At 41.8% G+C, this 13436-nt stretch overlaps 1 protein-coding gene across 3 annotated transcripts in view; it reads right to left on the minus strand.

The window, feature by feature from the left end:
* Nucleotides 1-13436, minus strand: part of bcar1 (BCAR1 scaffold protein, Cas family member) — a 100761-nt gene that overhangs the window by 44702 nt on the left and 42623 nt on the right. The window contains exon 1 of one of the 3 annotated variants that reach the window (XM_042411271.1): nt 10173-10541. The exons of the other annotated variants lie outside the window; for them this stretch is intronic. Coding sequence (XP_042267205.1) covers nt 10173-10184 — 12 coding nt within the window. The 5' untranslated portion in view covers nt 10185-10541. Of the gene's footprint in view, nt 1-10172; nt 10542-13436 lie in introns of those variants that run through there. 3 annotated transcript variants of the gene reach the window in all.

Raw genomic sequence — 13436 nt, forward strand, 5'->3', positions numbered from 1 at the left:
ATGTGACTTGTTCTACATGATTAATATTAATCTATTCAACCAGTTTGTACATTTACACGGTTCAGAGCAGCCCCTCAGGTCCACTGAAGCCCGACAACAAGAGGCAGAAAACTATCATTCACACACACACACACAGCAGAGAACACTCACACACAAGCAATAAGGTACAAGACAAAAACACACAAGACTTTCTGTCTCCGCACACACGACAGAAAACAGTCATTAAGACACAAGCAGCGTACAGGAGATCCTGCTGCAAACCTGTGTGTGTGTGTGTGTGTGTGTGTGTGTGTGTGTGTGTGTGTCAGTGGCAAAACATACACAAATGTTTGACCTAATGTGTAATTAACAACAGAAAACAGTGCATATCATAAACTACAAATAGAGGAATACTTCAGATTGAGATGCCAAATAATAATTACATTTGAATGATTTCCTGCAGATTGCAAAGCAGAGTCACAGCTGTTTTCATGATTGATTCGTCTGTTAATTTCTTCATATTGTTAAGTCTAAAATGTCAATAAAGTGCAAAAACACTCATCACAGGTCCTGAGAGCCCAAGCTGGAGTTTTAAAATATCTAAAATACTAAAATTGTTGCAGATGAACATACAGTTTCCCTCCTTTTTTCTTTCTTGAGCAACTTAAAGGTTGTTAAAGTCACAGTGTGACTAGTAATGACAGGTCAGTCTGTTTCTGTTCTACAGATACTCTCCTGTAACTTGGCTCTGTGTTTTAGTGGAACAAAATGTTACAAGCGTGTGTGTGTGTGTGTGTGTGTGTGTGTGTGTGTGTGTGTGTGTTTCTGTGTATATGCTTGGTAATTCTGAAGCAAGCCTAGGCCTGTCTCTCGCCCTCTCTCTCTCTCTTTGTCTCACACACACACAGTCCCACTTACTACAGCATTCCACAGCCTCCACATACAAACACACAACTCTCCTGTTATCTCACATTCCAGAGGTGTCACAACACACACACACACACACACACACACACACACGCGCTTGACATCCAGCTTCTTCCAGCTTCATTTGATCAGAAAGATGAGAAAACAACACATAAAGCACGGCAAATCTTTTTCCTTCCTTTCTTTGTGTCATTCTCTTTTTTTCCTTCCACCATCCTCTTTCTCTCTCCTACTCTCCACTTCTTTCCTACCTCTCTCTCTCCTTCAGTCCGTCCTTCCCTCCCCTCCACCCCCTCCCTCTTTTCCTGTCTTGGCACGTCAGACTGTTCTTGAGAAATAGTTGAGTGCACGGCTGATTCGTACAACAGCAGAAAAGAATCCTCCACCCAGTGGAGCATCTAGCTGGAACTGAACCGGGACACTAGTCTTGCAGAGCCAGACCTGTCTCTACACTTCACTCTAGTGCTGCGGCAGCGCTGGAGAAAGCTGGACAGAGAGCACATGGAGAGAGCTTGACATATTAGTCATTCATCATTTCTAAACTATTAATACTTCAGTTATTGTTCTGTGGTACCAGAATTGATATTTTGTCTTGATGTTCCGAATGCTTGTTCTGGCTGCTTGTCGTTCAGCTTTTTGACACGAGTATAATTCTCCAAAGAGTCTAACTTTAAGACGGAACCTTAAAGACATTAAAGTATAATCACACTTTCAAGTTGCATCATGGTAAATGTAGGATCCAGTGATTTTGTGGACTAAAAGTCAGGATATCTCAGACCATTCTTTATCAAATCTTTCTTACAAGTCCCCCATTTGTATGTTAATGTTATGCTAAATTGCTGGAATACCCCTTTAAAAAACAAAACAACTGTTCATCAGAACGTTTAAGGTTAGAATCTTCCTTGGTAGATGTCCCTCAGTGTTGATGTTCACTCCTTGAATGGTTTTGCTTCTTTCTCATCTTATATCACAATAAAATGTTTACTAGAGCCTCCTAGTAACATTAAACCCAAACAATGAGGCGCATTTCTCCTCCAGCTTCTCCACCTCTTCAGTCCCCTCTAGTTCTCTAAGGTGCTGACTAGGGGTGCAACAGATCACAAAACTCACGGTTCGGATTGTATCACGGATCTGAGTCACGGATCGGATCATTTTTCAGATCAGCAAAAAAAAAAAGGTGTTAAAAAAAAAAAATAAAACTTTGTTTTCCATTTATTCTGTAAAACACTTACAGCAGGAACTTTTGCCCATAGTCTGAAATGAATGAACATTCAAGATGTCCAGTGTTTAAATAAAATCTTAAAATATATATAAAATATTCAATACTCAGTTGTTAAATTAAATTGCAATATGAAGCCTGATACCTTCCTCTTTTAAACATGATAGTGAATGAAACAACAGCCTGTGTCCACATCATCACCCCTAGTGCTGACCTTTTCCAAATCCCTCTAGGGCTCATCTGAAAAGAATTTGAAATTTGCATTCTTTGCAACTTTTGTTGCTACGAAATAAGGCTGCTGTTTTACAGAATGATCCCAGCTGGGGCTGCACGATGTTGGAAAAAAAATGACATTGCAATGTCTTTTTTTTCTGTGATATATATATCGCCGTGTGCTTGTTTACAGGCAGGTGATATGCAGACTCTGCATGCACAGCCATCAGTTCTCTATGTGCTCTGGTGATGGGTTGCGCTTGATCCGTTTATCAAACAACCAAAACAGGCAGGACTCATTTTCAGGTTGTGGTGGGCGACGGCCTGCTTTGGTTGTTTGATAAATTGATGAAGTGCACTCCTTCACCAGAGCACACCTAAAAAGTTGTAGCATGATGTGTTTGCGTTAATTTGCCTTACTTGACATTGTGCATCCTGCAACACATGCGTAAATTGTGATGTCAATGCTGAAACGATATGTTGTGCAGCCCTAAATCCCGGCTGAAAAATTCCTGCCCTCAGGCTGTGACTAACAGCAGAAACAACAGCAGGGATTGTGCTGCCTGAAGCAGGACAGACTCACAGAGGCGTGGTCACAGTGTTGCTTAACCTGTTGACAGACAACCCTGCTAGAAACTTACACATACACATACATACACACACACACATACTTGGCTGGTTGAAAGCAGCTCCACCTCATACACAACAGTGAGAGATGGAGGGCGGAAGAACCAAAACATCCTACGCAATGACGGGTGCTTCTGCTTTGCTGGGACTTGACTGGAACATACTTTATCACCATGTCATTTCTCTTCAAGTAAAAATAGTCATTCATCTAAAATTAGTTACAGCATACAGAGCTGGGTAGCACCCACTAGCCCCCCATTTCAGCTTGATTATCAGACTGAAGTGAATGTTGTTTCAACCCCACATCATGTTCATGTTCACTATCTTCTGTTTGGGGACTGGAGGTTGTTTTGTTCATCATTTTCAGTTGATATGGAAGCAGCAGTTACTGGGTGAAATCAGCTTCATGTTTTACATGTCAGTCTAAATTTGTCAATTGAAGAGTTGTCGTTAGTTCAAGTTAACTGACAACATTCTGTACATTTGCATCCATCTCATCTTGTCGCCAATTATTTTTTTAGACCAATATAATTTTGCTGTCCATTTATTCTGTAAAACACTTACAGCAGGAACTTTTGCCCATGGTCTTAAATGAAAACAACATTCAAGATGTCCAATGTTTAAATAAAATCTTAAAATATATAACATATTTAACCCTCGATTGTTAAATTAAAGTGCAATATGAGGCCTGATACCTTCCTCTTTTAAACATGGTAGTGAATGAAACAACAGTCTGTGTCCACATCATCAAAACTTGATAACTTACAAACATGAACACACATCTTGTCCTGCAGCTTAGTTTGTTGAACGAGCCACTAAACAAACATTCACTGGTGAAAAGTGCACCGCTAACGTTGGTTAGCAGCTACGTAGCTAATTAGCTGATCAGCTGCAGCACATTAAAAGCATGTAAATATACAAATGTCTGTCCATGACTTGTAGCTACAGCAGTTTGTTTACTTTGTCTTAAATGAGACATTCAATTTTGCAGCTAATTTGAGGTTCACATGTGTGCTGAGCTGTGGAGTTGATAGATCTAGCTAAGTAACAAGCTAGGTATGAAGGAAGATGATTTCTCCATTTTTAATACAGAGCTACAATCGGTCACTTGGACCCAACACTAATCTTGGGGGTTCAGAGGTACCGGGCTGGAACCGGGCTCGTGCTTTCAAACAGGGACCCTGAAATGAGATTGTTGTTTCATTTGCTATTTGTCCTTCAGCTGGCCAGTAATTCTATCAGACTCCATTTCCATGTGAAGGTTCAGCCATATAAAGGTCTTAGAGTTCCAAAGAACAGACTCTGCCACCTTTAGAAATGATTGTGTGTCTGTGTATGTACACACAGCAGCCCACACCTGTGTTTAAGGGCTTTACTAACCTGCACTTACATAAGTAGACAAAACCTGAGCTAAAAGCTGCTGACACACCCTCTGATCAACGTGTGTGTGTGACAGTTTTTATTCCTCTGCTCAAAACATATTTACGATGAAGAGCTGAAGTGTTTATCCTCACACTGGAATACGATGTTCAGCGTACAGAAGGACAAAACTCTTATGACATGAAGCAGCATGAAAAACATTCATAACATCAGTAACTTGTAATGCTTCATCTCTACAGAAATACTGAGAAAAACAACAAACCAAAAAGGTGTTAAAAAGGTTTAAAAAGGTTCCACAACCACAGGGGCATAAATCTCCTCACTGGTGAACTGTGACACTTTGATCGCTCACATAAATCTGTTGAGAACGCTGCAGCTGAGACTGCAGTGTTGACTCTATGATTCAGCACTGAGCAGCAGGGGGAAAAACATCCAGTGATTCATAGCTTGTTGTTTGTCTGCTAACTGTACTCCACTGTAGTGTGAAACCAATGGCAAACAAATACAGGTAGAGAGCAGGAGTTAGTCTTTACATTCTGAGGTTCTGGGACATGAGTGAGAAAGTTTTCAATATTTAAGCATCCTTGAGTTTATATGAAGTTGTGTGTCTGCACAGATGTAAAGATGCATATCTCTCCAAACCCAGACAGAAACAAAACTACCCTGCTGAATCTGGCATTTTTGTTTTTGCTTTAGTTATTTGGAAAAAAAAAAAAGCAAATCAGAAAATAAAACTTCATATTTCCTCCCTGAGCTGTAGACTTTTCTGATAAATTTGTCTGGCAAATAATCAGAGCTCTGAGATTTTTGGAGCTTTCAACAGATAGTAAAATGCGGCTGAGCTCAACATCAGCCATTAGTTTCCTTTTTTTAAATAAGATTCAACAATGATTCTCATGTTCTGTCTTTGGACTGTTGGTATCATGTACTCATGTTAACAAGAGCAGAATATACATTCAAGCCAGTGCTAACTACCAGCCACCTGCTGCTTTAAGAGTACTCCCCTGATTTAGCATTACGCTCCTACAACACCTATATCATGGATAGATCAGAATCAATACAGCACAACCAGATTTTCATCTTTTTTATTAAAGGCATTGTTCTTCCTTGTCAGAACCTGGCACCTACATAACCCACAATGCAACTGAACTGACGACAGTTTGGTTGAAGATTCAGGTGTGTTATGCTAGTAGCGGCTAATGTAGCCTGGAGCTGCTAGCCTCCAGCAGAGATGAGGAGCGGGTTACAGGGGTCTGGTAACCTCACTGCTGACTCAAGTGACATCACTTGAGGCAGTTTTTTATCAGATTTCACACAGCTCCCTCTGGAGACACAAAAGGCTTTAAACTACTTTTTCACATAGAACATCTGGAAAAACACACTGATGTGTGTTTAAACAGTAGCTGAAAAAGTGAGCTCAGTATCCATGCTTACCTTAAAGACAACACAATCAAACATTCTGGAAAACCTGACCTGTTAATGACTGAAAAAATTAAATTTGATCCAGTCTATTCACGTTCTGGGAGCTGACCACTGAAGAATGCTGATTTGCATGGGAACCCTCTCTGTAATGGACCGTCCATGACCAGAGTGGTATGAGTCAGTCCAGAGCAGGACAAGGCCTTGTCTGTCAGCTCTGGTCTACTTCTCAGTGTGTCATAGGCACTGTTCTGGCAGCTGGCAGCAGACTCAATGACGTCACAATACAATAATCATTTTTTACATGTTCTTGTTTTGGAGCAATTATTGAAAGTAAAGAATGTTGGAGCATCCTGTTGATCTATTAAAATGCTGACTGTGTATTTGCAACACTGCTGATTCTTGTCTGGTCAGAACCATTGTTGCATATCTCACCCCCTCTCTCTCTCCTCTGATTTCCTATCAGCTCTCCATCATACATCACCTAATAAAGGCAAAAACAACTTTATCTAGAATAAGACAATGAGTTTGTGCAAATGTACATCATGACTGTTATGAGATCAGCTCGGTTGTTGTTCAGTATTGTGTGTAACCCAATATGGGCTGGGCAGCAGGTGGTGCAGGACACTTCAAATCAATCAATGAATCAATCAATGTAAATAAAAGCTTTGGAGTTTTCCTCCACATTTAAACTCTGTTGGTGGGGGGGGGGGGGGCAAGTAAGAGAAGATATATCTGATGTAGACTGGTCAATATGATGTATAACAACCTGCTCAAGAACACCAGTGAAATCTTATTATTATCGATCAGAAATTCACAATAAAAAAATGTATGTATTCTTTTAAACTGCATTGCATCCGTCTGCCGTACAGATCACATGATCAAACCCTGCTGCTGTCCTCCAACGCAGGTATTTATCTAACATGATCTGACATGCTGAACTGAGCCGTGACACCCACGACTGTCCATCTCCAGCGGTGTGTCTCTGAAGCCTGTTCAGGTGCTCTGTGCGGAGTCCCAGAGGCACATGGTATGTGGGTCAAAGGTGAACGTCTGAGTCAAGTTTACTGGCATGTGTGAGTCACGCAGGCCGATTTAAGCTTCTGTACTGACACAAACTGTCAGGTTAAGTCAGGATCTGGCTGAAAACACTGTTCTTATGTGATTGAATAACCAAACAGAGTGCTGAACTTTACTGTCTGACTGGTTAATGACTGGCTGCTCTGATTGGCTGATTCACTGCTCCACTGACTTTATGGGTGACACCTGTGTGTGCTTTAACTAAGGGGTTAGTTAAAGACGACTGTGTTGGGTGGATCTGTGTGCATGTGTGTGGTTGGTTTGGTAGATGGGGGTGGGGGGGGTGTGGGTGGCTGATGAACGGAGCCAGAACACCCTGGGGGGCCTCAAGACGTGAGCGAGTGTGTGTGTGTGTGTGTGTGTGTGTGTGTGTGTGTGTGTCATGCAGGAGACAGAGGGGAATTCCTGCTGTGAGCCAGGCCTACATGACTCAGACAGTGAGTCAGGAGAAATACATGGACAAAGAAATGTGTACTGACACTGTGAGGACCACCTAGAGCTCTTACTCCAACACTGAGATCATTCACATCTTCATGTTTCTATCAGTGACGGTGAACGGAGAGTTCATATATGCAAAACAACAAGATGAAGCAGGGAGCTAGATGAAAGGGTTTGTGATGTAGACAAACCACGTTCCCTTTCCCACTGATCGATAAATACTTTGGGATTGTGGATAAAATTTAAACATTTTTTTGTCATTTTCACTTTCTCTCTTTCATCCTCTGCAAGCACAAGACCCTCACACACAGCTGTTATTATTTCATTCTGTGAAATGTCATCAGGTTTTGGGGATGTTACATCCTAGAATGTAGAATGTGGCTGCAGCGGGGAGATACGTCCGCAACTCTGTACAAAACAATTAGCTTGTAAGTTGCTGAATATGTAACCTCTCACTGGAAAATGATTTGAATAACAACAGATATGAGGATCTGGGCTGATCAGCTTCATATCATATTATATTCCTATTGACTTATTCTTTGATCAGATACAACCTGACTTCATTTCACTTTGGAAAAATGCTCTAGTCTGGTTATTCTCTATATTTGTATGTATTTTCAACAAACCACAGGTGCAGTACCAAACAATGAACTGAACTACAAACAAGTATTGTTTGATACATCTTATTCCTCTGTGCAACAGAGCTCCGTTATTCTTCAAAAAGTATTAAAACGCATCCGTGAGTCACACTGGTACACTGGGTGACATGTTCCTTCATTACCATGAACCAAACACTGTAGTTTATTTTGACTCAGTCCCACACATACACCGTCCTGCTGCCAGAAATAGTCACTAGAGCACCGAATGTGGATTCATCCGCAGCTGAAAATAGTCCCCGACGAATGCACTATTTCCTCCTGATGGAGTAACATTTGTTAAAAACTAGTGTTTTTGTGCAACAACATCACTCTCAAAGAACCCATACAGTATATCAGTCTAATCCTGCTGTCAACACCTCCATCTGATAGCTCCTCTCTTAACATTTAATCCCTCTGATAGGTCGACAGGTCAGATTAGCCATGTGTGTGTGTGTGTTTAATTAGCCAGGATCAAGTTAGAGTCAAAGAAACCTGATTCTTTGGATGAATGAGTGAACCTGAGGTCCTCTCTCTCTCTCTCCCTCTCTCTCTCTCTCTCTCTCTCACACACACACACACACACACTAAGCCATACTAAGTTTCAAATTTAAGCACTTTATTTTCCACTTAGATTGAAAACTGACCTGATACCTGAATACAGACTGAGAAGAAGTGGACACATCAGGCTGCCTCTGAGCTCTACAACAGTGGAATGTTCTTTTGTATTAATTACACACTAATTACTGACGTGTAATTACTTGTTACACACACAGCAAGCTCCTCCACAGTATTTCACTGTCTGCCACATTCCTGACTGTGTAGTTACCCCAAACACACACACACACACACACACACACACACACACACACACACTGACGCAGACGTCTCAAAAACAATAGCTGGGAAGAACTGCCAGTTTCTCTTTCTCTCTTTCCTATCTTTACCTCCTCTCCTCCTTCCTTTCTGTCCAACTGCTCCTCTCTCTCCCTCCTTATCAAACCATTATTCTCTTCCTCTCCTCCCCTCTGTCTCTCTCTCTGTTTTACTAAATCAATGTCATATTCAATACTGGCACATATCATCTTCTCCTGCCTCTCTCCGCTCCTGTATTACTGAAGCCTTTTTTCTCTTTCACCCGACTGATCGCCTCCCTCTGTCCTCTGGCCATAAAACCTTCATTTCGCTCCACTTTCCTCTGAGTCAGCAGAAAGAAAGACCACAGCTCTCTCTCTCTCTCTCTCTCTCTCCCTCTCTCCTTTCTTTCTTCACTGAGCCATGAACCTTCCTAATTCTCTCCTCTAAAAGTCCACTGAGGTTTATGTTTGAGTGCCGGAGAGCAACAAGCAGAAAGGAGAAGAAAAAAACCAAAGGGATAAATTCTGGTGAGAACGACGGCCTTCTGCTGTTAGTTGTGCAGTGATGCGTTCAAGGGAGACGGTTTAAAAGAAGACATTGTGTGTATGTAGGATTCAATGAGGAAAGCTGCTCCAAAGGGGATAACAAGTATCAAGTGACAAACTTTGACTTCAATCTTATGAAAGTGTTCAGATACGCAGCCTAGAAATGTCACTTTTCTTCACTTTGTTTTTAAAAGCTTTACTTCTTTCTCACGGCGTATACTTGATTTTTCAGTTTATGTTATACTCAGTGGCCTAAAAAACATCTTTCATCAAGTTTTCATAAACGTACCAAGACAACAACAGATAAGTAACGTTTTACTTCACGCACACACACACAAAAAAAAAAAATCAGTAGACTTCTTCTCAAGTTTTTGTCACTGCACATTCCATTACAGGAGAGTGAAGTCTCCTCGACCTATGTGCACTGACTTTAAACCCTTTACCCCAACAACACACACACACACACACACACACACACACAAACATTCCCCGCTGAGAGCCAACAAAAGGTAGGAATCCACAGAGAAAATGTTAACTCCAGTTTCCCTCTCCTCCCCCTTCACATTTTCCTTTTCTTCATACTCCAGTCTCCCTCTCTCCTTCTCCTCCCCTCCTCTCTACACCACCACACCAGTCTGTACACAGCTGGGGGATAGCAGGTCCTGCTAAAACACTCACTCTCTCTCTCTCTCACACACACAGACACACACACACACACACACTTAACCGCAGGGACGAGGAAGTAGACAAACTCTAAAAGAGGCAGAGAATTGAGAGAGTGCCATAGAAGCAGTGATTTTGCATGCACACACACACACACACACACACACACACACACACACACTCACTCACCAGATAGTTCATTTTGTCCCTGCTGCAGTGAGGCGGCTGTGGTAACTCCGGGGCAGGGCTGCTAGCTCAGCCCCTGCTGCACAACTTGCCAACTAGATCCTGTCCGGAGAGTAGATCCCCAAAAGATCCCAAAAACTCCTCCAAGTCTCCTCCTCCGCCCTCCTTCCTTCCTTCCTTCCTTCCTTCCTACGTCCTCGTCTCTCCCTCCCTTTGCTTCTCTCCGGGTCTTCTTCTCCTGTCTGTCTTGTTCAGTCTTGTTTTCAGTAGTCGAGCGGATCCCGACACATTCTGCCGCTCCGTGATCTCACGCAGCAAGAATGAGACTGCTGCTTGGCCCATTTACTTCTACCCCGCTCGCCCCTTCTCTCTCTCTCTCCCCCTCTCTCTCTCTCTCTCTCTCTCTCTCTCTCCTGCATGAGGAAAAGAGGGAGGAGTGTGTAACCCGACACGTCACTTCCTGTTGGATCCTGATATTCCCCCTATCCAGTCTGGCCATTGGCCCGAGGAGCCCTTCTCATGCAAATAAGCTTTGCCCTCCCACTCCCCCCCCCCCAACACACACACACCCCCACCCCCCTCTCTCTCTCTCTCTCTCTCTCGCTCTCCCCCTGGCTGTGAGAGCCTGTCAGTGCTTTGCTGCTGAGACACTCATACAGTTCACTGCACATGAGCATAATGCAACATTACCTCATCTCGTTGTCTTTACCCTCTGATACTAACAGTGAGGTGCACCTCTGTCACAATGCCTTAAAGGGGACATCCACCCATTTTCAGTCATTACAATGAAATGTACAAGAGACAAAGTTTGGTAACACTGCATTTTGACAGTCACATATCCTCAAAGTATGAGGTTTTTAGATTACAATGATAGCTAGTGTAGCCTGGAGAGTCTTTGAGTAAGTGCACACAACATGCAAAAATGTGAAATTTGTCTACAGACAGGCGTATAATTCAATATATATGGAGTAAATAATAAATGAATGTGAAATGAGTGCTGAATATATATCTACGTGAGTTTAGATGGAGCAGCTCTTTACAGAAGAGGAAATGCTCTGCATGATAATAAATAAACAACTCAAGTGAGTAACGGTCTTTATTTTGCCTGTAATTAGTAGCACATTACAGAGTATTTCTAAGAAACTTCCAATTACATTTTTAGGGACCCTAAAATTATAGACCCCTGAAATAAAGTGATAACAGAAATTCTCACATCAAACTTAGAATTTGGAGAAAATTGTCAAAATTAAGAGAATAACCTGAAGATTCTGACTTTATTCACTCAATGTGCCGACTTTCTGTACTCTGCTGGAGCTATTATATCAGTGTTTCCCCTACAATAGTACAGAGAACCCCCGCCAGGCCGAGGAGGTGTGTGCGGGTGTGGGTGTGTTTATTTGTCCTCCAGAACGTAACTGCTGTGAAACAATCAGAAAATAACTTTTTTTGATCTGATTCACTGGCTTTCTGGCTACCAGCGCTCCCTCTCTTCATTCACTCTCTAGCTCACTCGATCACTGCTGCTCTCTCTCTCACTCTCACACCGGTGCTCTCTCTCTCATCTTTTTTACAGTACAGACTACAGTGTGTCAGTCAATAAATGCTGAAGCTTGGGGGTTAGCTCCGAAGTTAGCAACAATGGATTAGCCTAACCTGATGACGCTAAACAGAGAAATAGAGAACTTAGAAATGTGTGGCTGCTAATCACCCCCCCAGCCTCAGCCTGGTGGATATTATCAGCTCATTTTAGCTTACAGTAGAAATGTTTGTATCATCAGTGTATATGTCAGACAATAAGTAACGAGATATTTTAGTACAGAAATGCTAAAGATGTGTTTGAGGTATTTAGAAACAGTGTCCATATCATACAGTTTGTTTATTATCAAATCATTATTTTCATATTAATAATGGCGTTGGGCTCAAACTTCATGCTTAACCACAACATCCATAGTTCAATTCCAAGTCAGGCAACCTTTGTTGCATACATGATAAAAATCAAGGCTGAAAAAAAGCACTGGATAGCACCTAATGTGTTTGTGTTCCACGTGTTTACACATCTTTGTGTTTGTCTCCATGACACAGTTCCTCTTTTAATATCATTAACACACCAGTTATGCCAAAATAAACACAAGACACCACTGATGTGTTAATATTTACACAGTCTGTGTTAGTTTTAACACATTTCCTGACCTGTCGGACTTCTGTTTTGTGATGTCGCTGAGTTCCAAAATCTCATTTTACTCACAAAACAAAACAGTGAGACATAATATCACTATTATTAATAAGAATAATGCCTACAAATGACAACATCCTTCTTCCATAAAGATACCGAATAACTTTCAAGACCTTCCTCACCCTGACAAGAATCCATTTCTCTCCATGAAAGAAGACCAGAGAGAACCACTGTGAATGTAGCATTAGTGTATTTGAGCATACATGCAGTGGAACTGTACTCAGCCTTACAGCATGTGAGACTTCTCTATAGGTCAGACACAGTGAGGTCATTCCTGGAAGATCAGCAGTAAAGCTGCAAACAAACAATATGAACTGAGTGATGCCAGGAGAGATCTATCTCCATGTGAAGAAGCTACTGGTCGCTGGATCACGAGGCAGGAGACACACAACAAACAAGTGTCAATATCAGCACTTATCTATGACACCCAACCCCCCCTCACACACACACACACACACACACACACACACACACACACACACACACACACACACACACACACACACACACACACAGGTCATGACCCTGCTTTCTGAAGGGTCGTCCACAGGACAGTGGAAGAGTTTTGCAACAGGAAGCAGAGGATTGTGTCTGATGATTGGCTGCTTTTTCTTATTTGTCTTGTTGGAGGAAGAGTACTGTATGTCCACTCTAACTCACTTCAATTTTTAAAAGCATTTTTTTTACATTTCAAGCCCTCCGTCCAGACTAAGCCTGCGTTTTTCTCCCCTAAAATGAAGCTTTTCCAAAATGGTCTCAAGAGTGTTTATATATTGAAAGTCTGGTATTTCAGGGTATATGGGGTAAAAAACAACTTTCACAAAATGATGATGCAAGTTTCACAGTCCAAGTTAAGTTATGAAGAACTTTTTCTTGTCTATACGGTATCTTTCTAAATGTTGATACAGCCGTTCATACAGCTGTTGTCATTAACCTGTATTTATGTTGAATTTGACAGACAATGTTGCAACCATTAAATTTTTGATTATATCAGCCAGGCTGTCTATCCCATGCGCTTTTTACCAGATGTTGGC

This window comes from Thunnus maccoyii, chromosome 5, assembly GCF_910596095.1.
Source record: "Thunnus maccoyii chromosome 5, fThuMac1.1, whole genome shotgun sequence".
NCBI classification, from domain to species: Eukaryota; Metazoa; Chordata; class Actinopteri; order Scombriformes; family Scombridae; genus Thunnus; species Thunnus maccoyii.